Source organism: Emydura macquarii, unplaced genomic scaffold (assembly GCF_026122565.2).
Source record: "Emydura macquarii macquarii isolate MOO-44397 ecotype Brisbane River unplaced genomic scaffold, CSIRO-AGI_Emac_v2 contig_2897, whole genome shotgun sequence".
NCBI classification, from domain to species: Eukaryota; Metazoa; Chordata; order Testudines; family Chelidae; genus Emydura; species Emydura macquarii.
The window spans coordinates 4180665-4207939 of NW_027133034.1; the positions used below are offsets into that span (position 1 = coordinate 4180665).

Below are 27275 nucleotides of genomic sequence, written 5' to 3' on the forward strand. Positions count from 1 at the left end.
CTATCAAGTCATATAATGATTTTGCAGCCTAATGACAATTTAAAGTTCCATTCCCCTGTAAAAACTTCTATTTTTGAGGGACCTCATTACAATACCATAATGTCACAAGCACATTTTGGTCTTGAAAGTGTAAAAAATACAAACCAATATTTTAACTGTGTTCCCATATTATGCTATAGCCTTGAGTTTTGCAGGACAATTCAGGAATAGGGTTAAAATAATGTAACCCTGGCTGTTTCATGCTCCTAGAACCTTGTATTATGATAAATCTTAAGTGTCTTGTTATAATAAAAAATATGCTAAATGCTTTTAGTTTCACTGACAAACATGCCATACAAACTCTGAAATTAAATTGTCTCAGAACAGTGCAGCTCTTCTGAATTAAAAGGAAGCTCTCTCACCTGACAAGACTAAATATGGACTATGTTTGCCAATCCAATCTGGGATTTCCCCCTTCTGGATACAATCCAATGCAATCTTCTCTGCTTCAGCATATTCTAATTGAGACTTTGCATTCACAAGATTTCTGGAAAGCTTCACTGAAAACTGTTCCCTATAGATGATCAGAAAGTCAAGAGGTTATTATGAATGGTTTTCTTCTTATTTGTGTTTCTAGTAGTCAGCACAAAGTGTACTGGGGAAAGGATTTTGGTGAAAAAGTGGCAGAAAAGTATTGGGAGGTTGCAGATCCCTTCCGGTTTATATTTCTATGACTATATAGCATGGACTAGACAAATAGGGCTTGTTTCAGCAATGTTTGCTGTGTGTATATTTTAGATTCTAGAATATACCCACGTGAAAACTTTTCAATCCAGCTACCAAGCTGTGAGTCTACTTGCTATATTTTTATTGCTGGTTCTTTGTACATTTCATGAAAAAAGTGGGTCTGAAAGCTTAGCAGAGAGATAGTCTCTACTATTATTTTTCCATATTAAGCCATACATGGAAGCTTATTTTGATCTGTGAAATAAGCAGTCCTCCTAAGCAGGTTTATGACATAAAAAATCCATAGACAGGAGTGTCTGGTCTTGACTCCACAGACCATAAAAGAAGCCCCTAAATATGGATTTACAACACAATAAAACATCCAGTGAAACCGTTAATATATCCACATGGGGTCTGCGAAATGTATTTATAAAATGAACTGTAATCTAATTCTTCCATGATATCACATAGAATGCTATCATTGTTTATTATGGTATGTATGTATAGAGCATATGCAATATACTATAATACCTAAGTATTCAGAGCAAGGGAAAGGAAAGTTATCTTTAACATTGAATTACTTTGCTTTTGACAGTTTCTAAAATATGGTACAATACTTTCTATTTAAAGTTTCCTTTTTTGTGTGTGTTAGTATGAAAACAACACAGTATTCTCTATATTGTATTTATGTCCTGCTTTACTAAATATCTGATATACCTTTTGTAATCCGTAGCTTTATTGCCATAAATAACTTCAAAGGACAGGATGTCAGCCTGAGCATTATTAAATTCTACTTTCCGCTCAGCCCTTTCAGCGTCATTCTTCTCAATAAGCTGACTGATGCATTGTCGTGCCTCAGGTACATCACAATATATAGTGTGAGCCTATTATGGAGTAAAAAATGGATTCTTTCATATTTCCTGCAAATCTGAAGTACTTATTTGCAGTTTGTATGGTTCAGGTGTATTTTTTCTGCCCCTTCAATGTTGTTTTTTCCATGCAGTTACTCTCTCATTTGACAAAATTGGCATTGAAATGAAAGGCTTAAACCGCATCCCTGATGTAATCAGTTTCCTTGGGAGTTACCATTTACCACTGTATAGTGATTTTCAATGGGGTTTAGGTACCTTATTCCTTTAGGTTCCTTTGAAAATCCCAACTGTAACCTTTATATAGAACATAAGTTTACAAACATACATATAAAATGAATATATAAAAACAAATATACTGTAATATTTTTTCTTATTTTTATCTATAAAAATCTTGAATAAATTCATACATTTTCTAGTCTTAGAAAACCCAACAAATATTTTCCATGGGTCTAATTAATATTTACCCTACTGACAAGAGTTTTCAATAATGTTGTAACTGTGACTTGAGGTTTCATTGTTTTGTTATGTCCACTTTCATTTTGTAGAAGCTCAGCAACCTCTCTCTCTCGTTTGTGTAAGGACTGCTTTGCCATTTCCAGTGTGGCCTGTGCTTTCCACAGAAGTTCTTTTTGCAGTAAATGTTCATGTTCTTCATCAACTACCTGAAATGTAACAAAGCATAAGTCGCATTCATATTATGGGCATGGCACATACACAGTCCAATGTTTGGGAGCTGTGAAGCGATGAAGCATGCTCAGTGCAGATAGAATCTTCTAAGAATTTAGCTGCCAAATCCTAACAAGTCTCTTGAGCACATGCAAAGTGAATTTTTTCAAAGCCTTGGCTAAATTTGGGTGAATTTTCATGGGAAGGCAAATGGCATATCCCAGCCACCCTTGCCAAATTTCAATCCCTGCTCCAAAACACAGGCACTAAAGCATCTCAACAAAACAGTTAAGAATATTTTTAACACGGGAAAAAATGTGTTTTTCCCTAAACTCATTTTCAGAAATGGCAGAACCATTTTGGCTGAAGTTTTCCAAAAAAATTTCAACCTAAGGAGGTCAACTAGAATTGAAAATTTCAGCCCAAACAATTAAAGTTTGGCAAAGTTATAAACAACTGGAAATGGAATCTTGCAATGGAAAATGTTAGGCAATCTTAACAGTTTTACCAGTGCTGCAGGTAATAAAATTTTCCCATTATCATAGGTGCTACAGTATTGGACACTAATAACCCATATAAACATGCTGCAACAACATGAATGTAGTGCAGTGTCTATATAGGGCTTACTACTAGAACTGTGTGAATAGTTGGCAATGAATAATTGACCAGATCAGTCTGGCTTCTTTCTCTGTTCATTGAGTATCCTTGAGAGGACTGAGTTGAACAGATGCATTATTCAAAAGTATTCATTAATTTTTTTCATTTAAATTTGAGACTGTTCACAAACAATGAACAGACGACAGGCAGGCACACGTAGGAATGGAAAGGAGGACCTCACTGCCATGCCCTTAAAGCAAGTAGTTCAGAGAGGGCATGTGGCAGTTTTCTACCTTGAAATGAGAGGGGTGCTGCTGGCCTGCTCCCTAACTGCCTGCTCAAAGGCACTTGACTGGGAAGCACCTTTACTCCAGGCTCAGTCTGGAGCATTGTTGGAAACAGTTAGAGCATTTCCATGCAAGAAGAAGAAGATCAGTTAGTCAGACAATAATGGTTTCCAAGTAGCAAGCACCAATGAGGAGCGAAGGCAGAACAGAAGATGACAGCCACATTTTTAGAGAAGGGGAATTTCTACAGCAACATTTCCAAAAATAAATTCTGCACCTATTTCAATAGTCATAGAACCACAACATTCATGGAAGCTGGATTACAGCTGTAATTCAACCAGTCTCCCCAATCTGTCATTCTCAAACCACACACGTATTTGCATGACAACACAAGTTCTAATACCAGCTGGACACCTTGTTTATTTCAACGATTACCAGACTGCCTGCTTTTGAAACAGCTTGAACAATTCTGAAGATGATGCTATCAGAAAACCAATTACATTTCCATTCTTCCATTTTGTGTTCATTTGATCTGCCGCAGCCTCTAATATTCCTGAAACATCTCTCTCTTCTGATGTAACTAAGGCTTTTTGCTGAGGAAAGTCCATCTGTAAATTTACTATCTCATGCACTTTTTCGATATCCAGTCTGGTCCTCTGAAGTTCCTGCAGTGCTGAATTGGGGAGGAAAACGAGAAAGAAAAAATAAGCTTTTGTAATAGATTTCCTAATTAATGGTTAATTGTAAAAGTTGCCCTTTATTGCCAGGGTGGGGATCAGAATAAACCCTGATTTACAGGAGAAAAGTGATTTTTATTCAAAATTACAGTGTTTTGTTAAATTATGAAACTCTCTCTAGAAATCAAAAAGTTGTCATGTTTTTTTTTTTGTTTTTTTTTTTTTTACCTATTGCAAGTCTAATATTATGGCTGGATTTTTAAGGGGTCTGCATAGTTGTATGACCCTTTCACATTTGTAGCTTTCTATGATACAATAAGGGTAATCATGCTTATCCTTGCTTCAGCGATTAAGTGGTCAGGAGGCATGCAAGGAATTCTTTGCAACTTCAACTGCATTTACAGCTTGATCCAATGCCCACTGCAGTCAATAGAAAGTCTCTTTTTTAACTTTGGATTAGGGCATCAGAAAATTAATTAGAAGTGAAGCAACACTAACCCTTGAGAATAGAGGAAATATATCTACCTCATATAAGCAACCATGTGTCTGAAATAGAAAACTTACTCAAAGAGTGCTGAGTGTATAGATGATCTAGTTTTTGAGAGAAGCTTTCTAGAATCCAAGTCTGCAAAACATGATAGCAATGCAATTAGGAACAGGTATCACCAGTTTTCCCCAATGAAATAAATAATAATCATAGTAATAAATCACAACTTAGTTTTGTGTAGGTAAACATTACTATTACTATAAAGATCACAAAGCAACAGTACTTCGTTATAAGCATGAATGGTTAGAAGAAGAATACCAGAGGTACAATCAAGATTAATCAGTCTCTGCTGCTTTCATCAGAGCCCGCTCCCAAATGTCATTAATATAACTTTTCCATAGCATCTATCCTCATCAACAAAGTCATATTATACAGTATCCTTTTTTATGCAATAGTTGGGACACAAGTATTGTCTATTATAAATTACGGGCTTCTTTTGTTATTACTATTTGTAGTATTATAATAGCACCCAGATTCTCAAATCAGGAATGGGGTCCCATTGTGCTAAGCACTGTACAGTCATATAGTAGGAGAAATCTCCCGCACCAGATACCTTATAAACAGATCTCTTCAAACTCTTACTCACACCAGTAATCATGGAATCACTTCTTTTCTTGAAATATGATGTTACCTTTCTAGTCTTTTAATTTATGGTTGATTCTCACTGTACATTGGTAGGTCTAGTTCTGATGTATATTTAATATAATTGTAAAATGATGAATAAAAATATATTAATTGGAGCCCTCTCCTTCTACCCTCTGAAGCTGCCCCTGATTGAATGTACAGAAAATGCACTTTTCCAGCACATTAGGTGTTGTGCCATGGATTAAAAATAGTAGTACTCATACAAATCAAAGAAAATCCAGCAACTTCCCATAACTAGGAAGGAAAACTAAACCAAATTCTCCCCCACATACAAACCCCAGCATCAACACATTCTCCTTCATCAAATTCCTGGGAGGAAAAATGGGTTTTGTGGTGTGCCTGGAAGATCAACATATATGGGTTATTTCAGACCAAGGAATGAATTTCAATGTCTAGGGCTCCTAAAAGAAAATGTCCTCCCAGTAGCTTGCTCACTTTTAATTGAAAGAGACTCCAGTTTGCAGATCTCCATGGCAGTGTTGCATGGAAATTAATCTCAGATAAACAGGTTCCAAGCCATTTAGAGCTTCATACAGCAAAACCCACACCTTGACCTCCCTGTGGCTTTAAAGAAGAGTTTTTATAGTTACTTGATATAAAAAAAATAGACCAAATGTGTAATACCAGATTCTTATGTGGGAGACTGGTGGAGATGTTTAATCTACACATCTGAAAATTTGAGTTCTTCAGAGTGAATACTCATGTATAGTGAGGCTAGACAGGTATTTGCTCCACTATTTAGCCACAACAGATTGTCATGTTTAATATGTTACGTACCAGAATGTACCAGATTATGTCCTGTATGAGTAGGAAGTACTTCCCTTAAGTACTTACTGGTCAGTCCATCCTTCCCCCTGGTATAGCTCTTTAACCGATGAAAGGTCTAATTATGGACCTAGGAGATATTGGGACAGAGGAAGCAGTCCCATGAGTAAGTAGATCTTGGGAGACAATTCTGGTACTGTTTCTTTAGGGGCCTAGGTCCAGGAGCCTTGGAGAGAGCGTGAGATGAGGCAAGGCTCCCGTCTCTCCCAACCAGTTGGGGATTAACTGGAATAAAGGGACCGGCATAAATGCTGCCTCCTCCCTCATAACAGGGAAGATGCATGCAGGCACCGAAGGGACTAATAAGGTGATCGGGAGCCCTAAGTGAGCAGACAGCAGCAGGACAAGGCTGTCATATGCTATGAGCCTGAGGACTAAGCGGGGCCAGCTGAGGGATAATTGCTTGAATTACCCAACTCCACAAGGAGAGCTGGAGCTCCTGCCATGAAAAGAGGCATAAAGACTGAGAGACTGAGGGGACTGGAACAGAGTAAGGGGCAGACTTCAGAGGAACCTTGAAAGCCAAAAACACCTTTTGTTTATTTGGGACTTTTTGATAGGGATGCTTTTCTATGAGGTTTTGTAATAAACATTCCCTAAAGGGAGTATATTATTGAGTCAAGTATGCCTGGAGTGAAATTATTGGCTCCCTCAGGAGGTAAACAGAGGCAGGGAGTACATGCAGTGTCACCTACTCACCAAGAGGTGCTACAGGGCAGGCAGGCACATACTACAACACAGGCATATTGGCCCAAATTCTCCCCGTCTGAGGGCTGCTTTGTGCGCAGCCCTAAACATGGTGAGTAAACTCCCGACTCCACTAAAGTCAATGAGAGTTTTGCTATTGACTTCTGTGGGACCAGGATTTCACCCCATACATCCAGCCACAAGCTATATCACCACTTCCCCCAGGGCTAGCATACAGGGTGTTACTAGGGAGAGGGTGGTATAGAGAAATACTGGAGTTCACAATACTCTCTAGCTGCCATTATGGCCCTTTGAGACTTTGGCAGTTGGAGTAAATTCATAGCAGACTTCAGGTTGCTCAATAGCAAGGAATTAATCAAGTGCATAACCAGCCCAGTTCAGGGAAGCATAGAGATAGCTTAAAACAACCTCTTCACCACCTCCTCAGAGTTGTACTATGAGCTGCTTTGGCCACAACTGACTACTGGGGTATTATCTCCAAAGGCATTGCATTGGAGAATGACATTACAGCACAGGAGAGGATGATTTTCTTGACAATGTAAAAGTATTATCAAAGCACATCTTCTGGGCATGACATAACACAATGAAACAAATTATCTGTGTATGCTCAAGGGAATTCTGGACACTAGACAAAGGGTGATATCCTGGCTCCATTGTAATCAGTGACAAGACTCCAATTGACTTCAATGAAGACTGGATTCCACTCAATATTTTGTGCCAGAACTCTGAATAAAATTGTGGGTTTTAAAATTCTTCTGTGCAGTCTGATGACTCCTGTGTTCGTGGATTCCTGAGTATTTTCTGAAAACATCTAGAGATCCATAATTACTAATCATATTAGATAACTAAAATTATTCATGCACCTTCCTTAAAAATACATTTGAAAAAGTATCTATGCAGAACAAAACCAAAAGGTGGCACTAGATCATTAACTAATCATTGGTTCCTGAAACTACTTCTTGAAACATCTTGTGACATCCAACTGTGTATGTTCAGTATTTTATAGATAGACAGTCGAATTCAGCTACAATCATTTTTTGTTGTTAGCCAAATATCCACTAACTGCATCCATGAAACTGTGAAATTCAAAATAAGAAACTCACTGGCACAAGATAACACTGAATCTTAGCAGCATTCCAGAAAGGACTGAGGCATTTACTTGAATAATGAGAATATCCAGAATTATAATAATGTGGATTTAAAAATCAAAACAAACAAGATCATGGGTGAAATCCTGGCCCTATTGAAATCAATGGGCATTTTCCTACTGACTTCAGTGGGGTTAGGGTTTCATCCCAATAGTTTTGGAAAGGCTACAAATCCTCATGCTTCAGAGCATAATCCAGCCTTGACAGACCAGATGGAGTGGACTACAGAAATTGTGAGGGGTGGCCCCCAGGTCATATGTGGTGCCCATGCAAAGAGACAAGTGATGTGAAGGAACAGAAGACACTTATGAGCCAGAAGACCCAACACCCAGAGACAGCCTGCTGAGATAGAGATCATCACAGAACAGAGAGGCAAAGAGCCAGCTGGAGGCCAACCCCATAAGAAGAGAGAAAACTGTGCACAGAGATAGTTTGTTAGACTCAGATAGGTGGCAGGGACACAGAGAGGTCATGTTAAGGAGACCAAACTACCTCAAAGACTGTAATCAGCTGAGTCTGTGGTAAAGATGAAATGCCAACTCAGCTATGTGCTAGCAACCTCTGACTGAAGTGACACGGGATGGGGCCCTGGGCATCAATTATTTGTTTTTAATGTTTATATGAAAATGTCTGTAAATTGGGGAAAATTTATCATGATCAATGGAACTGCAGTTAGAGGGCCAGCGTTCCCTGGAGGGAACATGGAATGTGAAGAGTTAGGCTGGAAACAACTGAGCCACATGGGCAGAGCAGTGCACAGGGTTTAATAAAGTTCCACTTGTTCAACTTAACCTGGATTCAGTCTCACTCTTTGCTAATGAAATCTGATCCAGTGTGGAAATTTTTGTGTTTCAGTGTAAACTCTGAACAGAAGCAAAACCTCTCCCATGCTAAAGAGAAAAAGTCCTGTCATGTATTTTAGTGACAGTTCATGCTGATAAAGCTATAATTGTTTCTGAATGGGACTCTAAGTACTTGTCTGCAGGTGGGTTTTTTGGCAAAAAATTCACACAGTTGGTAATAGCACAGCTCCACCCATTGTAGAAATGGTGGAAGTACGAATTGTTACAACTGTTTATACACACATTAGGTGACAAGGTTTCAAAAATGTTGATGGCTGTGAGACCTTTGTCTAAAGAAGGACTCCTGACACTACCACCATCAGGGTCAGTAATGGTTGAGAGGTTTTTACCAAGATAGCTTAGTGTATTAGAACTGGTTGGAACATTTCTACAAAAATGAAATTTCATCTAAATGTCTTGTGAAGATGTATTGGGTCAGGAAGTTTTGCGAGCGAGATGTTCTAATGGTGCAAAGACATAAGTGGAAATGGAATTAGTTTTAAATTAAAAATTAAATTAAAAAAGTGATAATTTAGGGAATCCCAATATAACAAAGGGCTGTTGGCAAATTTGATTAAATGGAAAAATGAAATTTAGCACCATTGATTACTAACATTTGAGATAAATGTTTTTCAGTGCTCTTTATGTCAGCTAATACTTCCATACTGTGGAACAATCTGGTAATAATAATTTGGTATATAGATGTCTGAGGATCTATTTAAACATGCAGTTGCTCACTCTGCATTACTCCTAAACTCCAGGCCTCCTTTACCCTCACAGACCTGAAAGTCTGGGAACAAGACATTACTCTGCATACTTTAGTAAGGGCCAAATTGTGATACCCTCCTCTATGGTGACTAGCACTTTACTTCACAAGTCCTATTGAAGTTAATGAGCCTTCTTGTCAGTAAGGTACTAAAGGTGAGTAAATGCATCATGATCTGACTCCGAGTGTTTTCATACGCTTCCATGATAAGTTGTGGTTTTTGCCTTTTTTATTTACTGTCACAGTTATTTGCCTGGGATCGTGAAATGTAGCTGAGGGAAATGCTGTGCTTTTAACTTCTTTATATGAAATATTATTACTGCTACAATTAAAAAACTACTTTAAAACAAAACATAGCTTAGAAAATTAAGGGTCCAATTCTGTTCTTGGTTACCTAGGTGTACATTTGGTGTAACTGACTGCAGAATTTGTGTCTGTATATAATGCATCTGTTCTTTACCTACAAATCACAAGTAAATTCAGAATTAAGGCTGAAACTCACACTGTTACAAACAGGCACATTCTATTTGTGAATTAATATGTACCTCAGCATTTTTAAAGGAGAGAAGAATTTTGACTATCCCTTCGTTAGAATGATTGTTATGAGACTGGCACCTTGAAGTGATCAAAATAATGTATGTGCACCAACTGAAAGAAATTTCACTAAAGCATTAAATCGTGTCCAAGAGATAAATTCATTATGAGATAATTGAATCCATAAAGGGAAAAAAAAAAGATACTTAGCTGTCGTATTTAATTACTTTACCTAATCACTACATGGCTGTGCCCTGGACTATCCAGAGCAGGTAATTCCTTTTTAAGTGAACTTGCTGAGCCAAACTTGGCCTTGACTAACATTCAGTGCAAATCCCAGTTAGGTGGGATTGCACAGGGGACATGTCAATGATGAAATTGGTCTATTATTATGTAATTTAGAGACAAGAGTCATTATTGAAGTAATGATGTTAGACGGGTGTAAGTGAAAGAAGAATCAGACTCATATATAATATGTATTTTCAGCAGAGCGTTAAGAGAATGATATGTGAAAATTCTGGCCACACCTAAGGTGACCAGATAGTAAGTGTGAAAAATTGGCACGGGGGTGGGAGGTAATAGACACCTATATAAGACAAAGCCGCAAATATCAGGACTTTCCCTATAAAATTGGGACATCTGTTCACCCTAGCCACACAATTAAAGATGATTTACATAAATCCCAGTGCTCTGTGATGAAAATAAACTTGTTGGTAGACCTTACTCTGTTCACAGCTGCACTGATGTAAATTGGGACTGACTCCATTGAAGTCTATGCATTTATCTCAGTGTATCATTGGTGTGAGTGAGACGAATCAGGCTCAGTACTGTATCACACCCTTTTGATAACCTGTAATGCACTGCATTACATCCGGAGGCTGTCATCATTATAAACAAGATCTCCCAAGAACAGATTGTAATGGAGTTGTTTCAGTCTTACAAAGTAGTATGTGACTAAAGTCCTTTTACCTCTTGCAAACAGAACAATCTGATGACTGAGTGCAAAACAAAGTTTGAGAAATGCAAAAAGGGCTGGATCATCACCTGTGGCCAAGTAACACTTGGCACATCTGAGGAGAGGTAGAAATAAAAGCCACTTTTGTGGCTGCCCAATCCTGGCAGCTGCTGGATTGTCCAGTCTCTTGGTGTAACTTCGAGCAGTCTCAGAGCTTCTTTAAATTATGTCCAGCTATCCATAGACCCAATGGTTTGTTCCAGCAATGAGAAGTTGCCCAAGCTCAGGGATGCTTCAACTACAACACCTTTTCCCTGGAAGCTCCCCCTCACCTCAAGCTGTAGGAATCCTTAGCAGGGCTGGTTTCTGGATGCTTTGCCCCACTAGAGCAGTCCAGATCAGATGGAATGGGCATGAAGATCTGGACCAACTTCTTTAATAGAGGAGTTATTTTTGTTAATGTTTAAAGGCAATTATTGGACAAAACCCAACCTCTTCTGTGGTTTCTTAACTCTCAGGAGGAAGGGAACAGGAACAGGCAATAGTATAGCTTTATAACCAGAGACAAGAAAAAGAAAGTAATGTAAATAAAGGCATGGAATGTGCAAAAGTGCTCCAGTGACCTAGATGCATAAACTGTATCAAAAGCCAATGAAACTTGTGTTCCTTCAAGTCACTTAGGCTCTTATGAACATCCCACGCACACATTTTAAATCAGGGGAAAAAAAAAGTGTGTTACCTTTTCTTCCATCCATTTCTCATTTTGTTGCTTTATTTGGTATAGCAGATCTTTATTTTCTTGGCTCAGTTGCCCATTTTTCTCCCTCAGACTCTGGATGCATTGAAATAGGGCAATAAGATAGAAAGTCGAACTTTTTGTAACAGGTCTTCATTTTATAAAACAGCCATTCATTTATTCCATTCCATATATTTCAGTGAAACTAAGTGTGGTGCAAACTCCTAACTTTTGTGGATCAGGCACAGAGGGGGGACAGACAGACAGACTTGGTTAGTGGGCTTTAAACGCACATAAAACTGACATTAATTAGCTACACCCTGATTATCTGAAGCAAATATTGGACATGCATGAATGCATTCCTCAGTGCAAGAGAAGAAGGAACTATATTAACCCTGGCTATCTATCCACTGCCAACAGGAATTACACACCTTATGTATTAGTTGAATATCTTTGTAAGTTAGTTCTGCTGGTCTTAATATCCATAAAGAATGGTAACTATTACCAGCTGTGTACTTAATAAAATGTGCAGTTGTGGCTGACGTGGGAGCCCATCCCTTAAATTGGGGTGAAGATGAGCTCAGGAGTGAACAAAGCCTTGGAAAGTGTACTGATTACTTCCATTTGATTTCCCTCCTCAGAGAAGAATACATGACCTAGCCTGTTAAGCTCCTTCCTGGCTCTGCTCCACCAGGTTGGAAGCTGCTTTTCAAGCAGCTTGGTGGCTCCCCAGTTGGAGCAGATCTAATGAAGTGACAGCAAAGGCTAATCAAAACTGCATATTTAGGACAGAGCGAGAAATAAAATCGAAGGGAGAGATCCTCAGCTGGTGTAAATCAGAATAGCTCCATTGAGGTAAAAAACTATGCTCATTTGCACAAGCTGAGGATGTAGCCCAGAATATCGTGACATTTTTTCTGCAGTGAAATTGTACAAAAATAGATGAAAGTATTTTGAATAAATGTCTACCAAAGTTGCATGTGCTTCACTTTGCCGTTGTCTCTCAAACTGCCCAGTGAGCATGTCTCCAATTTTCATCTCTGTGATGTAGTACAAGTTCTCAGTTACCTTAGTTGTATTATGCCATTGTCTATTTTTCTTGTTCACCAACTCTTGGTAGGCTTCTAACCGGGCTTTCAGAATCTTCATTTTTCCACTATGGTGATTCTTTAGAGCAATTAGGGCCTGTTCCTAAACAGAGAAGGTTGATGAGAAAATAAAAAACTGGACTCAATAAGCAACTGAAAGAGAACAAGCTAAGTATTACATTTGATTAAAAGTTTCACTAAAAACAAGACCTTGGATCCCTATTCTCATCTCAATTACCCATAAGTTTTCCCTGTGCATCATACTGACTTCTGTCAATCTTTGGGTACAGTCACTGGGATAAAACCTTTGAACAAATACTCCAGGTCTGGTATCTTTTTGTCAGCAGATGTCAGAAGTATATTTGTCTTTGAGAACAGATCAGTGAATTATCTTAGGAACAGTACTGAGATCTAAGTACCTTAAACAAAATAGTTTTACTAGAAAATCTACAAGAGAGACTAAAATAAATTCAAACAGGACAAAACATAGCTAGGTCTCAATCTACATCCAGACTCACTTAAGTTGAAAAAACAATACAAAACAACCCCCCCCCCCCCCCCCCACACACACACACGAAACAACCTTTACTAGCAATATAGGTGTCAGATAATAAAACAACCAGACAACTTTATGGCCTGTAGGCATGATTCTGATCTCACTGAGTAACCCTATTAAAATCAGGGCAGTTATTACCGCTGTGAAACTGGTGAAATCATCAGGATCCTTGTGTTTGTGTTAGTCTCTTTTGGTCTGTCTGTCAAAGCATGGCCACATTCCCCTCACTGGCTGTGTTAGACTTGCCATCTGTCAGAGGGATACCCCCAGCTTTCTGTTTTTCCTGCCTCTCTTCTTTACCTTCTCAGATTCTTAGGAGTATGAACAATGGAGTCATTAGAAAGTGCTGGATGTGACTGTGTGACCCTTACATTACCAATTAGATGTGAAATCACACATCGTATTTGCATAGGTATCTTGCATGTTAAGTAAATTCCATTCCTTTCCCAGGAAAAATATTTCCCAGGAATACCACATATTCTGAACTCTCAGCATGAGATCTGTAGTCTTTATTTCTTTAATTCAATTTTCCCTGGATGTTTCCAAAGCCTTTTTGAACCTACAGCAGCGTCAATTTTTTTCTTTGTATATACTTTGGATAGTATAAAGTTTGTTTGCAAGTTAACAGTCCCATCTGTCTAGGAATTAAGGCAGAATAAGGAAGAATTTGGCCCTCCATAGAATATGGATGGTAAAAAAGGATTCAACTGAACATTAATGTTATTCTTACAAGAGAATTACCTGGTTTTCTTTTCTTATACAGTCCAACTCTTTGATTACCTTAAGGTGTCTGATTTTCATTTGTTGCATATCTTTTACAATCTGTGGAAGATGCAAAAGGGAAGCTATCAACTTAGTGCACTTCTAACTAACCTCAACTGCACTGCCCCACACCATCAGGCAATGAGTATAGTGTGTTCTTCTTATAAAATGCTAATTATAGCTTTAGAACAGCCTAGGAGTCTGATTTGCAAACTCTTACATGTAACTTTAAATTGCAGGACCAAGCTTTAAGATGAGAACAATTGTTGTGTAATATTTTAGTGAAAATGGTTACATTTTTTGGTTTAAAATGTTATTTTTCTATTCCAGTACTGGACCTCTATTATCTTTTCTTTCCATTGTAATGGTATGAGGCATCTCCTCCTGGGGTTCAGACAACATCACTCAATCGATTGAGTGGTGAATGTGGCTTTATTTTAATACTCCTCTCTCTATTGCTTCTATCTTTCCCCTTTTGAATTTGGCCTAAATAGAGCAATTTTAACAGGATCCTGAAGTATATAGGGACCCAGTGAAGCAGTCTGAGTCTGGAGGTGAAATAGTCACACTTCTTTGTGCATATGAGATGGTGGCAGTGGCACCTTGCACGTACTGAAGTCCGGAAAGCCAGGATTTTAACAAATGGTGGAGTTGATTGCAAAGTAAAGTTGGTGCCAAGGTGAAGAGCAAGAGAGGCAAATGGAAGGTTTGAGTGGAGGAAGCTGATAGAACGGATGGAGTTATATTTGAGGATGCTCCTCTCTCTCAGAAGAAGCATTTTTGATTTTCATATATCTAGCGGAAGGAAGATGAGACAAAGCCACAAGTGTATCTGGATGGGGTAAGCAAGAACGATGGACAGTGAGAAGTCGTTAATGGCATTAAAAGATATTTACAGTACAGTATCATCAGTGCAAACATGGTTGTTAAGGTAAAGATAAGAGGATTAAAGGGAAACCAGAAAGGAATGATCAAAGAGCAGAAGGAAACTTTGTGCGATGCCACTTAAGACTGACCTTTTTGCAGAGGTAGAGCCATCACCAGAAGAGGGAGAGCAGTTTGAAAGGTAAGACTTGAACAATGGTAGAAAGTGACTAGGACACCTGCATAGCTGTACCAGTGGTCTGAAAGGAAGACACTGTCTGTATTTAGAGCTGTAGAGAGGTCCAAGGGAATGAAGACAGAAGTAGCTACCAGCATGGAAGTGAAAAAGAATGAGGACAGAAGTGGCTATCAGTAAAAAGCTGCAGTGATTCAACAGAGCAGAATAGTTTCTGTGCTACGGGCTACACGGATACCCAGATTAAAAATTGGACCAGAGCATTGTTATGTGAAAGTGACTAGAAAGATAAGGAAAAACTAAAGTTGGCAGGAAAGTCATCCCTTACATATGGAGATAATTGGCACTATAGCAAATCCTGTTAACACCGAGTGAGTACTGTGGTAGTAGTAGTAACTGGGAGTAAAAGGAACAAGAATGGACACTTCAGATGCATTTTACAGCCTATGCTCAGCTGTCCGCATCACTGGACCATGGTAACAGCGGACTAAGATGGCACTAGTCAGTTATTGATGTGCAGTGCAGACTGCAGTCGTTTCATTGTGAATCTCAAACAAATGCGAAATGCATCACAATAGATGAGCACAAGGCTGACCTCAGGCATTTGTCAGGATTGAGTAAAAACAGATGCAAACCCAAAGGACCGGTGACATTTTTTGCTACAAAATAACGAGTGGCTTAAACTCAGAATAGCGCTGAACCTTCAGTAACTCAGGTTCACCCACCATACAGCCACTTACTTGCTATCTCAACAACAAATTCCACTGACACGTTCCCATCCCAGCCCTGCCTTGTTTTGGTATTTGCTTCAGAGTACCAGTCTTTTAGACACAATGTCAAATTACACAATACATTTTATACATTTTTATCTCATGTTGAAAAGTAGCAAATGGAAACGGTTTAATTACATTAATAATGAGCATAAGCAACAGAAATGTGCAGATCCTAAAGATCTGGAGCCCTCCTGAAGTTTGCCTTGTTGCAAGTCTCCATTTAAACTTAATAGAATGCAGGTTCTAATATGAGTACCTTGGATAAAATAAAACCTGATCCCAACCCTCTAACTAAACTTGTTCTGAGGCTTGCAAACATTTGAATGACTTTGTAAAATGTATTATTTTTACTTGCCTCCACACTTCTTAGTTCCACCTGGAACTGGAACCTGTATAACCTGATAATTAGGATAAAGGCTATTTTCCTAAGGGGAGGTAACAGCTATCTTGAGAGAGAGGTCTCTCTTGTAAGTCCAGTCCAGTCCAGTGACAATGAGGAATGGACAAACCTCAAAAGGTTCAGAATTCAGCTCTTTGTTGAGCTAGTGCACGAGAGAGAGGGGGAAACAGGGCATGCAAACTCTCATCCCACTCCCTTCTTGTGGATACCCAAGGATCACTAGAAATGACCCATGCGTACACTTCCACGGGGGCATAGTCTTTAGGTTAGAGGGCCTGTCCATCCCCCAAAGCTGGCAAGCGCATATGCTGCAGTGCTATCATCATGTGCTACTCAGCATTATGGGAGCACATACTGCTCAAAAGAGGTGTATTCCATCCACTCCTTGCTTTGGAATTCTATTCTGACCAGCCAATGCTCATTAGTAGATAGAGAGGTCAGTGTTCCTTCTCACTATTCCATCAGGACAAGGTTAACTCTTAAGGGTTAGTGTAGATACACAATTAGAGATGGGCCCTAAACAAAACCAAAGATCCAAACAGCCTCAAACTTCAGAGAGTGTGGAGAAACCAAACCTGAATATTGCATTCAGATTTAATAGATGGGCCATATGTCTGTAAGAGTTGCCAATGTTTGATTTTAATCACATCTGACGCGAAATGATGCTTTCCTTAGAGCCTGGAGGCATGTGATTAGGTGAGACACTTAGCTTTCTATTTTTTTCTTTCTTTCAAGTACATTTCTGCCCTTATAATTGCAGAATAAAGCTTCAAAATGTGATGCAAGTCCACCCTACAGGCTCAAAAAAAACAAACAATCCCCCAGGAGACAAAGAACCCAACATTTAAACAAAAAGTCTCATTTTTTTTTGCAGGGGGACTTGACTCATGATTTTTAAATGCTTGGCATTAGCAATATTGCTATAACAGGACAATTCACATTGCAAGTATTTGCAATTGAATATTTGCACTTGTCTAATCAGGGAATAGAAATATTGTCATTTTTGAGTAAGCTATCTGATCCTAGCTAAATGACACAGCTCAAATTATTTGGAAAATGCTAGAATGTCTTTATATAAACCATAGGCCTTCATCTGGATTACTGCATGCAGTACTGATTACCTCATGTCAAAAAGGACATTGCAGAATTAGCAGGAGTTCAGAGAAGAGTGACAAGTATGATTAGAGGCATGGAAAATGCCTCATATGAATAGAGCGACCATACATCCTGTTTTGACCAGGACAGTCCCCTTTTTAAGCCATGTTCTGGACATCCCGACTTTTTTGGCAAAGATGGATATTTGTCCCATTGGCGCCTAACAACTGATCATCAGCTAGCAAGAGCAAATGGGACAAATGCCAAGTTTTTCCAAAAAGGTGGGGTGCGCTCACCTACTGGGGTGCAGAGGAATGTTTTGGGGGGAGGGGGATGAGTGCAAACACCAGACCCACAAAATGAGACTTGGGCGAGCAGTGATGCCAGGTGGCTTGTGCCAATTCCGCATGGGGAATGAGGGGCTCAGGCCAGCTTCATGTGGGGAGGGCCTGTTTCACATGGGGGAAGGAGGTGGCCCAGGCGAGCGGGGGCAGGGCTGCACAGTGTCCTGTTTTCTCTTTGGGAAATATGGTCACATCCTACATATGAAGAAATTGAAAAAGAAATTATTTACGTTAGAAAGAAGATGAATAAGAGGGGACATGATGAAAATATGTAAAACAATGAATGGTAAAGAGAAGAGCAATCAAGAGCCTCTATTCTCTCTGTCTCATAACATAAGAACAAGGGGACATTCAATGAAATTAGAGAGAGCAAATTGGAAACCGATAAAAGGAAGTATTTTTCTCGCAGAGCATGAGGTTAGATTATGAAACTTATTGCCACAGGATGTCTTTGAGGCCAAGAATTTAGCAAGATTGAAAGAAGGACTGATCATTTATATGGATAGCAAGAATCTCCTGAGTTATAATAGCTGATACTAACGAAAATAAAACCCAACACTTCAGGTGTAAACCAATCTTTAACTATTAGGGATTATGAGGAGACCTTTCTGGGTGAAGGGAGCAGTATTTTCCACATCTGTCAACTGGGGAATTTCTTGCACCATTCTCTGAAGCAGCTGACAGCTGAACCAGTATCTCAATCCCTACACTAAACTTTGAGTTTTACATATTGAAAATTAAAGTGAAGCGTTTGAGCCCAAATGCTAGAGGAAAAAGTTTTTTAAAAGTCATAATAAAATTAGCTGAATAAAATTAAAATAATTTTAAAAAGGGGAAACTGCAATTTGCCTGTGATAGCCTATGAGTATAGAGAGACACTAAATTCATAGGATAATCTCTTGTGTTGTGAATTATTCATTCAACTCAATGGATATTTGAATGGTTTTCAAATTTTTTTTACCTTTGTAATATATAATTTAGCTAACTTGTATGGAATATATGGTTGCTCTTCTTTTGCCATGCATCCATCCAGCTCAGCCAGTCGGTGGTTGTCATGAGAGGAAAGTCCAGGTATGTTCGGAGAATCTACTGTATATTAAAAAATGTTTTTAGCAACTTGAAATCCAGGACAAAAGTGTATAAATACCTAAACTCTAGCTATATACAAGTTATGTTTTACAATTTTCATCCCAGACAAAGAGCAATGTTTTATACTTGATATTTTTGTTTTTCATAAATAAGGGAAGATATCACCCAGGGCTACATTTTTAGAAGTATGTCTTTGAATTGCAAGCTCTGGTAGAGGCAGCTACTGAGATGTAAAACAACCAGATATGTAATTACTCAGATTGTTCCTGGAATCCATTAGTGGACTCCAAAATTACTGGGAAATTGGACTTTAGTCCAACTGAAAATGTTCCAGCATTACTTTACATGGGTGTTTTGTTTGTTTAAGAATTTATTTTGTTTCATCTCAATGCAATATGGAAGCTGAAAATTTAACTTCGTGCCCTTTTCTTCCTTCCTTTATTAAAAACGAATAATCACTACATTTCTGCATACCAGATCTTTTTGATTGGTGTTAATTACAGGCCACTTGCTTTACAATAACATGAATATTATTTTTATGATTGTAGGAAGGTGCAGTGGCCTTCCTCCGAGCCTGGGCCTGAGGAAGGGCCGCAATGCCCAGGCCGCACCGGACGTGGTCCTACACCATCTTATTTGTTTCGTTCCTGACATTACAATTCCTAGATTAGAAGATTTTGAAGGCCAAGAGACACCAATATGATTATCTAGTCTGACTTCCTGCATAAAACACATAATACAACTTCTCCTAGATGTATAGTTCATGCAAGCCGTTTGAAAGGAAAAAAGAAAATTGACATGAAGAGGTAATCATTCTGCTGGGGAGCTGTAGCGTAACATTCGTTCTGCTTGACACAGTATATGCCTCTAGTTGTGTCAAAATACCTTTTTCTACAGTTTTGTTTCCTTTCCACCCGATGAGGCACTTGAAAAATGCCAACTTGTTCCTATTGATTCCAAGTTTGTTCAGCCAAGATTCTTCTTGCTCAGTTTCAACTGTTAACAAAATGAAAGTTCTAAAATCAGTTGAAAATCCAACACAGTAACTTATTTGTGTAGTTGCATAACAATGTCCAACATGTTCTTAAACAGAAGACTGCTGCAGTTTTTGGCATGCACTACTTCTGTTGAAACCAATGGGAGTTTTGCAAGAGTAAGGATGACAGTGAAGGGAGACAGATTAATGGGAGTTCTGCACATGGCACCAGAGCATAATATTCAGTTGGGATCTGAATTTTTCAATCTGAATCGGACAGTAGAATTTTGCTGAACCTGGGGGATTCCCCCATAGCTTGGGTCCATCGTGGTCCATCTTTACCCTTGTCATTTCTGGCTACTGTTGCCAGTATGCCCAGAGGCTTCTAAACCAATTTCAATCTGTTTTTCCATTACAACCTCTTCTCTTTTTATTCATGCTGAACAAAGATATTGGGTGAAATTCAGGCTCTGCTGAAGTTGCTGGCAAAACTTCTATTGTCTTCAGTGAGTCCAGGGTTTCATCCAATATGTTCAAGGAGGGGGGGAGGGGGGGAATTCTTGGTTCTTATATAGCTCACATTACCATAGTATCAGAGTCCTAGATTCACAAAGGTATGTAACACCTAGCTTTCAGGCACCAAAAGTCACAAGAACACACTGCCATTCATAAAGCCTGAGTTAGGTGCTTAGGTTCCCTGTACAATAAGTGAGGATATAGATAGGTACCTTAGATTTGGATTCAGAAAAGCCAGCAGACTAGATAGGGAGTCACCTAAACTAGTCAATGGAAGATGCTGACAAAAGGGGAATGTGTTATCTCCATGGGAGAGACAAGACTTAAATGCCTAGATCTGGGCTGGAGGGAGGTACCTATTTCAGCTAGTGATTCTCAGCTGTGAACTTTTTGGAGTTAGGTGCCTAAGATGTTTCCTTGCAAGAAGCTGCTGAGGATGAGCTCCCTCATAATTTTTAGCCCAGTGGTTAGGATAATCATCTGGGATGTGGAAGACTCTCAGTTCCAGTCTCCCCGCTGCCTGATGAGGAGAAGAGATTTGAATAGATCTGCCACTTCTCAGGCAGGGGCACCATTTCAGTTTTTGGTAGGGGGAGCAACTTTAATCTTTATTCCAGGGGTTACTTAGGCACCTGAAACCTTTAATTTTTTTTGGCAGATAGTAACTTAGTGCTCCTGTCAGCTAATTTCTATATCCCATTCCTATATAAAGAAATAAAATAAATATAATACCCACTCAGCACTAATACTAACATGTCTGATATCTTGTGCCAAGTTACTTAAAGGACACCAGAGAGTAACAAAATAAGAATATATATTAAACCTATCCCTTGAATACAACAATTGAAACAATTATAGAAAAATCTAGATTACTTTCTATCATTTAGGCTACTTACTTTTTGCTGCTCAACAAGTTTGCAATAGATCATTTAACTTTTGGAAACATCAAGGCAAGACCCTGTGAGTTTATACTGCCCCTGCTTGAGGCTCTACCTTACTTTACTCCAAATAATAAAAGACTAGAAACTGACTTTAAACAGGAGTGAAACTGACACTTTCAAGTCACTTTCACTTCTCTTTAAGGGCTAGTTACTTTCCAAACACTACAGTGATTGAGTTGCAGTTCTCACAGGAGAATATTTCAAACCAAACACCAAGAAAATTCCAGATTTTAAAGTTGAGGAAAAAAATTGAGTCTTCAGAGGTATATTAGGGTCACTACAGGCAGGAAAGGAAAATAAACAAGCAGAGGAGCTCTGGGCAGCTCTTCCTCTTAGAAAAAAAAAGTTGAAGGGTCAAATTTTCCAGGCCTTAATCAGATAATCTATTGCTGTCAGTGCCTCCACTCACAGATATTAACATGTGCTCAATAACTATACACTTCATACTTAAATCTGAGCCATCTTATCCAGGGCTACTCATCTTACACGCATCGGCTCAAGGACTACATTTTCTGAAAGTGCTGAGCACACAGATGGTGCCCAGTGAATACTACAAATCATAACAATAACCATTAATTTTATGGACTCTGTGGATGCAATTTCAGTTCTTTGTTTTGGAATTGGCCTGAATACGGCTGAATTCGAGGCATAGACAAACATGTTCTCAATCTTTCCCTTTCTCAAACTCAGAACAAAAAGTGACAACAAAAAAAAAAAACAAGTTTTCATTTAAAACGTAAAATTGCACAGCAGCCATTGCCCTACAACCAACATGGGATCTCCTCTCATCTGACTCTTGTTCTCTCTTTCTTCATCCTTTCTGACCTCTGTGTGGCAGTATGAAAAGCAACACAATGACATCCTGGGACCTTTTTCTAGGGTCTCAGACAACTGGCTGCCTTGGTTTTGCTCCCATCTATCAGAGTCCTCTTTTTCTGCATCATGCAGTAGAGAGAAAGGCTGGTCCAGTGGATAGGGTGCTAGTCCTGAAAGACCTGAGTTCATTTCCCTACTTCCCTGATGGACTTCCTGTATGACCTAAGTCCAGTACCTTAGGGAAAGAATTCAAAGGTTTTTAGGCACCCAAAGATGCAGTTAGGCATCAAGTGGTTTACAAAGCATCTAGCCTTCTAGGCACTTTTGAAAATCCCACTAGGTGCCTAAATACCTTTGAAAATCTGGCCCTTAGTCTCTCCAGGTCTCAGTGCCCCACCTGTATAATGGGGATAACATCATTGTTGTATCTCACAGAGGAGCTGTGAGGAGAAAGAGGTTAGACATTGTGAGGTGCTCAGATATTACAGTGATGGGGCCACCTACATACCACAGGTAGGGTGGGAACTTCTGCTATCCTTTCCCTTGGTTTTGGGGTCTTCTTTTCACTTCTCCCTCTTTTCTGAATGTAACCTTGGCTGTATTTGTTCTATGCTGACAACACTACTTATCCTGTGTGGTCTCTATTCCTTGCAGAGGGATTCCTGTTTTACAGATCTAGCACTGGAGTGCCTGGCAATGCTTTCAGGCTCATCTAATGACTTCCAGATACTTAATTGAATTACCAGGCCTTTCTTATCCTAATCACCCTGCCTCTGCTTATAAAAAAAATACTGACTCCCTGCGCTAAGGATGCAAGCTAGGAGCAGCACCTCTCCTCCGCAGAACTCATTACATTCCAAACTCACGCTGCTCATCGCCTTTGCCAGCAGGCTGCATCGAAAGCCATGCAAGCTGGGAACCAGCCCCCTCCTGCTCCTAACAGAGGAAACTGACCATGGGCGGGAGCCATAGCCGGAGAACCCCAGCTCCTAAAGGAGGGGACCTAGCTGTGCTGTTGCTGAAGCATGTGCTGCAAGCAGACCTCCAGTATAGAACTTGGGGGAGGGGCATATGCCCCCTCACACTCTCTAAATGGTGTCTTTGCTCTCAGGTCAGCACCCTAACCACCAGGCTACAGGATATTCTGATGGAGGACTCTCAATTTCTTCTGTTGAAGCTTTTGTACTTTGAATAAGGTTATGTCTACAGCAGTGGTTCTCAAAATCGGGGGCGGGCCCTCGGGGGAGGGGCACGAGATGGATCATGGCGGGGTGTAGAGCAGGGAACAGAGCCAGTCCAGCTATCCAGAGACTGAAGCAGCCGCCACTGCCTGCCCGCCCACCTCCTGCAGCAGCAGCAGCTGCCCCCTGCCGCTGCCGGGCACGCTCCCTGCACTGCTGCCCTTGCGCTGCTGCCGCCCCCACTCCACACATCCTGCGCTGCTGCTGGTGCTCGCTGCTTTCCGCTGCTGCTGCTACCCGTGTTGCTGCTGCTGCGCTCCCTGCTCCCCAGGCCCTGCTTTTTTTCTGAAAGGGCCCCCCCCTTTCGGAAGGGGGGCACGATTCAGGAGAAGGGGGCGGGCGATTGTTAGACAAAAGTCCATGGGGGCTCCATTTAAAAAGTTTGAGAACCACTGGTCTACACTACAGACCTTACAGTGACACAGCTGTACCACTGCAGCTGTGCTGCTATAAGGTCAGCCCTGTAGCTGCTCTGTGCCAACGGGAGAGAGCTCTCCTGTCAGCATATGTAAACCACCCCCACTCAGTGGCGGTAGCTATGTCAGCAGAAGAGCATCTGCTGCTTATGTAGCACTGTCCATACTGCTGCTTTTGTCGGTCGGAGGCGTGTTTTTTTCCCACACCCTGACCGACAAAATTGCTAGAGTAGACAAAGACTGAGTAATTAAAGATTTACATCAGAATATTCCACATCCCAAATGAATACCCTGACCACCAGGCTAAATGCCACACCAGACATGCCTACTGGATCAAGCCCTGCATACTAGTTAGGCAGCCAAATACCTATCTTCCTTGGTTTGTGATTCACTCTGGGACGCGGGCAGGCTATAGGCACCCAGATACCTAGAACGAGGCAGCAGTGTGTTTGCCCAAAGGAAGGGACATAGGCTCCTAGGGAACCTTTTACTGAAAAAAAACTTAGGTGCTGAGTGAGTTTAGGCACCCAGAGGGTTGATCGGGAGTTGTGAATTGCAATAGACCCTAAACCTGGGATTTACGCACCTAAACACAGATTTAGGTGCCCAGGTCTGAGGTTTAGGCACCTAAGTACTTTTGTGAATCTAGGCCTAACTGACTTGCTCAGTCACACAGGAAACTGGTTGTGGATCAAGCTCTTGAACCTAGGCCTGCATGTCTTAGGCTAGCACCCAAACTACTGGACGGTCCTGTCTCTTGCTTTGCTCCTCAGGAGTGAGAGTAGCTCATAAAATACACTAAAACAATCACAACATTTTGCAATTCAGTCCTTTCCAGTATTAAATCTCATCCAAATCAATGTTCTTCTCCTTTTCAGGATACAAATAGGCAACAAAATCAAGGTTTTCTCATTTCCAGTAGTGCCATCATGTTCTTCCCTGAGAATGAAACCAGAAATTTTCCCCACTACTAGCCACTCCTTTACATCCCTGGCAATTGGGCCCTGTACTTTATTAACAAGCACCAACTGCATCGATTCTCATAGTTTATTCTTCTGTTGGTCTAGTTCCATTTCTTGCAGACCTGGCAAAGAAGTTGGGTTGGGGAGTTTTGCTTTACTTGGTGTGGTATAGCAACCCCCTTTGGTCTCACCTATTGGCAGCAATCTCCTTTGGCAGTGGGGCCTGAGGTAACTCTGCCCTCACCTGATCAAGTCTTTTATCTCTTTCCCTCAGTACCTCTCACATGGAGCATTTGGTGCAGGCCTTATTTCAGGCCTGTGGAGTGTCCTTCAACCCCACAGGGGAGGGGAGGGGAGGGGAGGGGAGGGGCGGGAAGTCCCAGTCCAAGTATATGACCCAGGGAGGAACCTTGCCATGGCTCCTTCTCAGAACTGTAGAAGAGGTGGTGGTAAAGCCCTGGAGGATTGGAGAAACACCAGTCCTTCCTGCAGGCTGGGGCCAGGGTCTTTCCTTCTCTGGCTGCAGAAAAGCACTGTCTCCTAGTCTGGGGGACTCTCTCCTCCAGCTGCCACAACCTACTAGTAGCACTTTTCTCTCCTTCTCCTTTGTTTCCCCCCTGCCCTTTAGGGAAGGCAGGGTTTAAGCACACCTGGAGTAGCCCTTAATTGGGTCCAGGTGTCTATAATTGACCTGCAGTAACTTCTCCTTTGCCTGCAGGGAAAAGGGCCTTTAGCATTCTAGGCCTTACATACTGGCCCTGATATACCCTTTTGTAGCCATCTGGCCTGACTTTACCACACTGGATAACTGAAACCAAGCTGTCTGAGGGTTCCCTAGGAGTCAAACAGGTTATATACCCTCTCACAGAAGGAAGGATAACAGAATACATATTTGGTCTGATTCTCCTCTCACACTGACTTTGTGTTGTTGTATCTGCATTGGTTTCAACAGAGTTATTACCGATGTACATCTTTGTATGTGAGGATCAGTTATATCTTAGATGTTGAGCCATGGCATGGGAATTTCCATTGGAATCCATGTACATAAACACCAACGTCAGAAAATAGATCTTAATGATTCTGGGAGCTCTGCTGCAGAGAAGCTACCATGTTGTCATTCTGACTTCTTTTGTGAGCATAAAAAGTAAAAATCCAAAGTTAGTTAGTAGGTTCTAAAGCACTGAGTGGTTGCTTACCCTGTCCAGTTTCTTCATCAGTCATAATACTTTTAATAGCACATGAAGGATGGACTTGCATTTCATCCAAGTAGGCAGTAACGCTGCCTGGTAGAGGAACAGAGGAGGTAGTGTTTGCCTGTGATTTAGGTTCTGCATCACTCCTCAGTGAATCTTCAGTTATCTGAGAGCTTGAAGGGATAACTGTTTGCACCCAAACCTCTGAAATGATCAGATTAAACAACAATTTGTGAAGAAACAGAAAAAAATGCTCAAGGAAGAGATTTTGGTCAAGGCTTAATGTCATGTGAAACTTTTATAAAGAAAAATGAAAACAGACTAAGAATCCACCCAAAACAGTTCAGGTTTGCTGAAAGTTTTATAAAGGTTCACAAACATTATGGTGAACCTCAATCAAGTTCTGAGTGAATCTAGACCAAGTTTTAGGCAAAGCAGGACTGAATTCAGGTGCCAGGTGGTATGATTTTGGGTGGAAATCCTGTGGGACTCAGCAGCTTTGCATGATTTTGACTTGATACCATGCAGAACGTGGTGGTTTCAGTGGAGTTTTGCTTTGACTTTTCAGGTTTATTTGATCATGAACAAAAAGCTAAATCCAGAGATACTCAAACAAACATTCACAAAAACCACCACAAACAAAAATTTCTGAATCTCACAAAACTCTCAAAGCATCACTGGAATATCCAAATACATTCATCAATGAATTTTTTGGCCAAATTACAGCTTTAGTTGCTGTAAATGAGTATAGTTTCCATTCAGTGGAGTACACACTAATTGATTTCAGGTAGTTTTTAGGTGTCTTGGTACTGACCATCTTCCATTGTGTCTCTAAAAAGTGCTCTCCTTTTCCAATGCACTTTGAATAAGTTAAATGGTCTATTCCTTGTAACTTTCAAATACCGTTTTTGTTTTTGTTTTTGTTTGCATGGCCAGGTTCACATCTTATCTGGAGAAAGAAACTGCTTGACTAGTTCATCACGGTGAAGAGAGAAACTGTGCATGATGAGATGCTATTAAACAAGACACATAAGGAAAACAAAGTCCAGATTTTCAAACAATTTATGTATGTGCAAAATATGCATGGAATTTCAGACCTAATTGATGATGATGAAGAATGTGAATGTCTATGCAATTCTGATAAAGTGAACCCAAAAATGTGCCTAATGAATCATTTGCATTTTGTCGTCTACTTTTAGTGCACAACAGTGATAATTATTCATGGAAATTAAGCACGCACTAGCACACCTAAACTGAAAATCTTTGCCTTAAATACACAGATAAAGAAATACACACATAAGAAATGAACACATACCAAGAAGAACTAGGATCTAATAACTAGGCAAGATATTATTGAAACTAACACGGGTTGTTTACAACTACAAGAAAAGAAGCCATTGTATATACCACATGATGCAGTCATAATGTTTTCACATCAGTCTGAGCAAAATACAGCCTTTTTCAATTTACTCCTGAACTCAGTGAGACCAAGTTAAGCAAGTCACATTGCTGTATGAATTATGATCAAATTATTCAG

At 40.1% G+C, this 27275-nt stretch overlaps 1 protein-coding gene across 1 annotated transcript; it reads right to left on the minus strand.

Annotated features, from left to right (window-relative positions):
• Window positions 1-1379: 1379 nt before the first annotated feature.
• On the minus strand, window positions 1380-26562 carry LOC137166717 (interaptin-like). Its single transcript, XM_067568570.1, has 11 exons — window positions 26553-26562; window positions 25742-25942; window positions 19563-19673; window positions 18550-18677; window positions 13896-13976; window positions 12579-12701; window positions 11514-11606; window positions 4369-4429; window positions 3628-3800; window positions 2042-2239; window positions 1380-1589 (listed from the first exon to the last, which is right to left on the minus strand). The coding sequence occupies exons 1-11, from the start codon at window positions 26560-26562 to the stop codon at window positions 1380-1382; spliced, it is 1389 nt and encodes a 462-aa protein (XP_067424671.1).
• Between the last annotated feature and the right edge of the window lie 713 nt (window positions 26563-27275).

Coding starts and splice junctions, on each gene's coding strand:
- LOC137166717 (XM_067568570.1), bottom strand. Junction 13,977..18,549: donor CTAAATTATATATTACAAAG/GTAAAAAAAATT, acceptor CATCTTCCACAG/ATTGTAAAAGATATGCAACA. Junction 12,702..13,895: donor GTATAAGAAAAGAAAACCAG/GTAATTCTCTTG, acceptor TTCTCTGTTTAG/GAACAGGCCCTAATTGCTCT.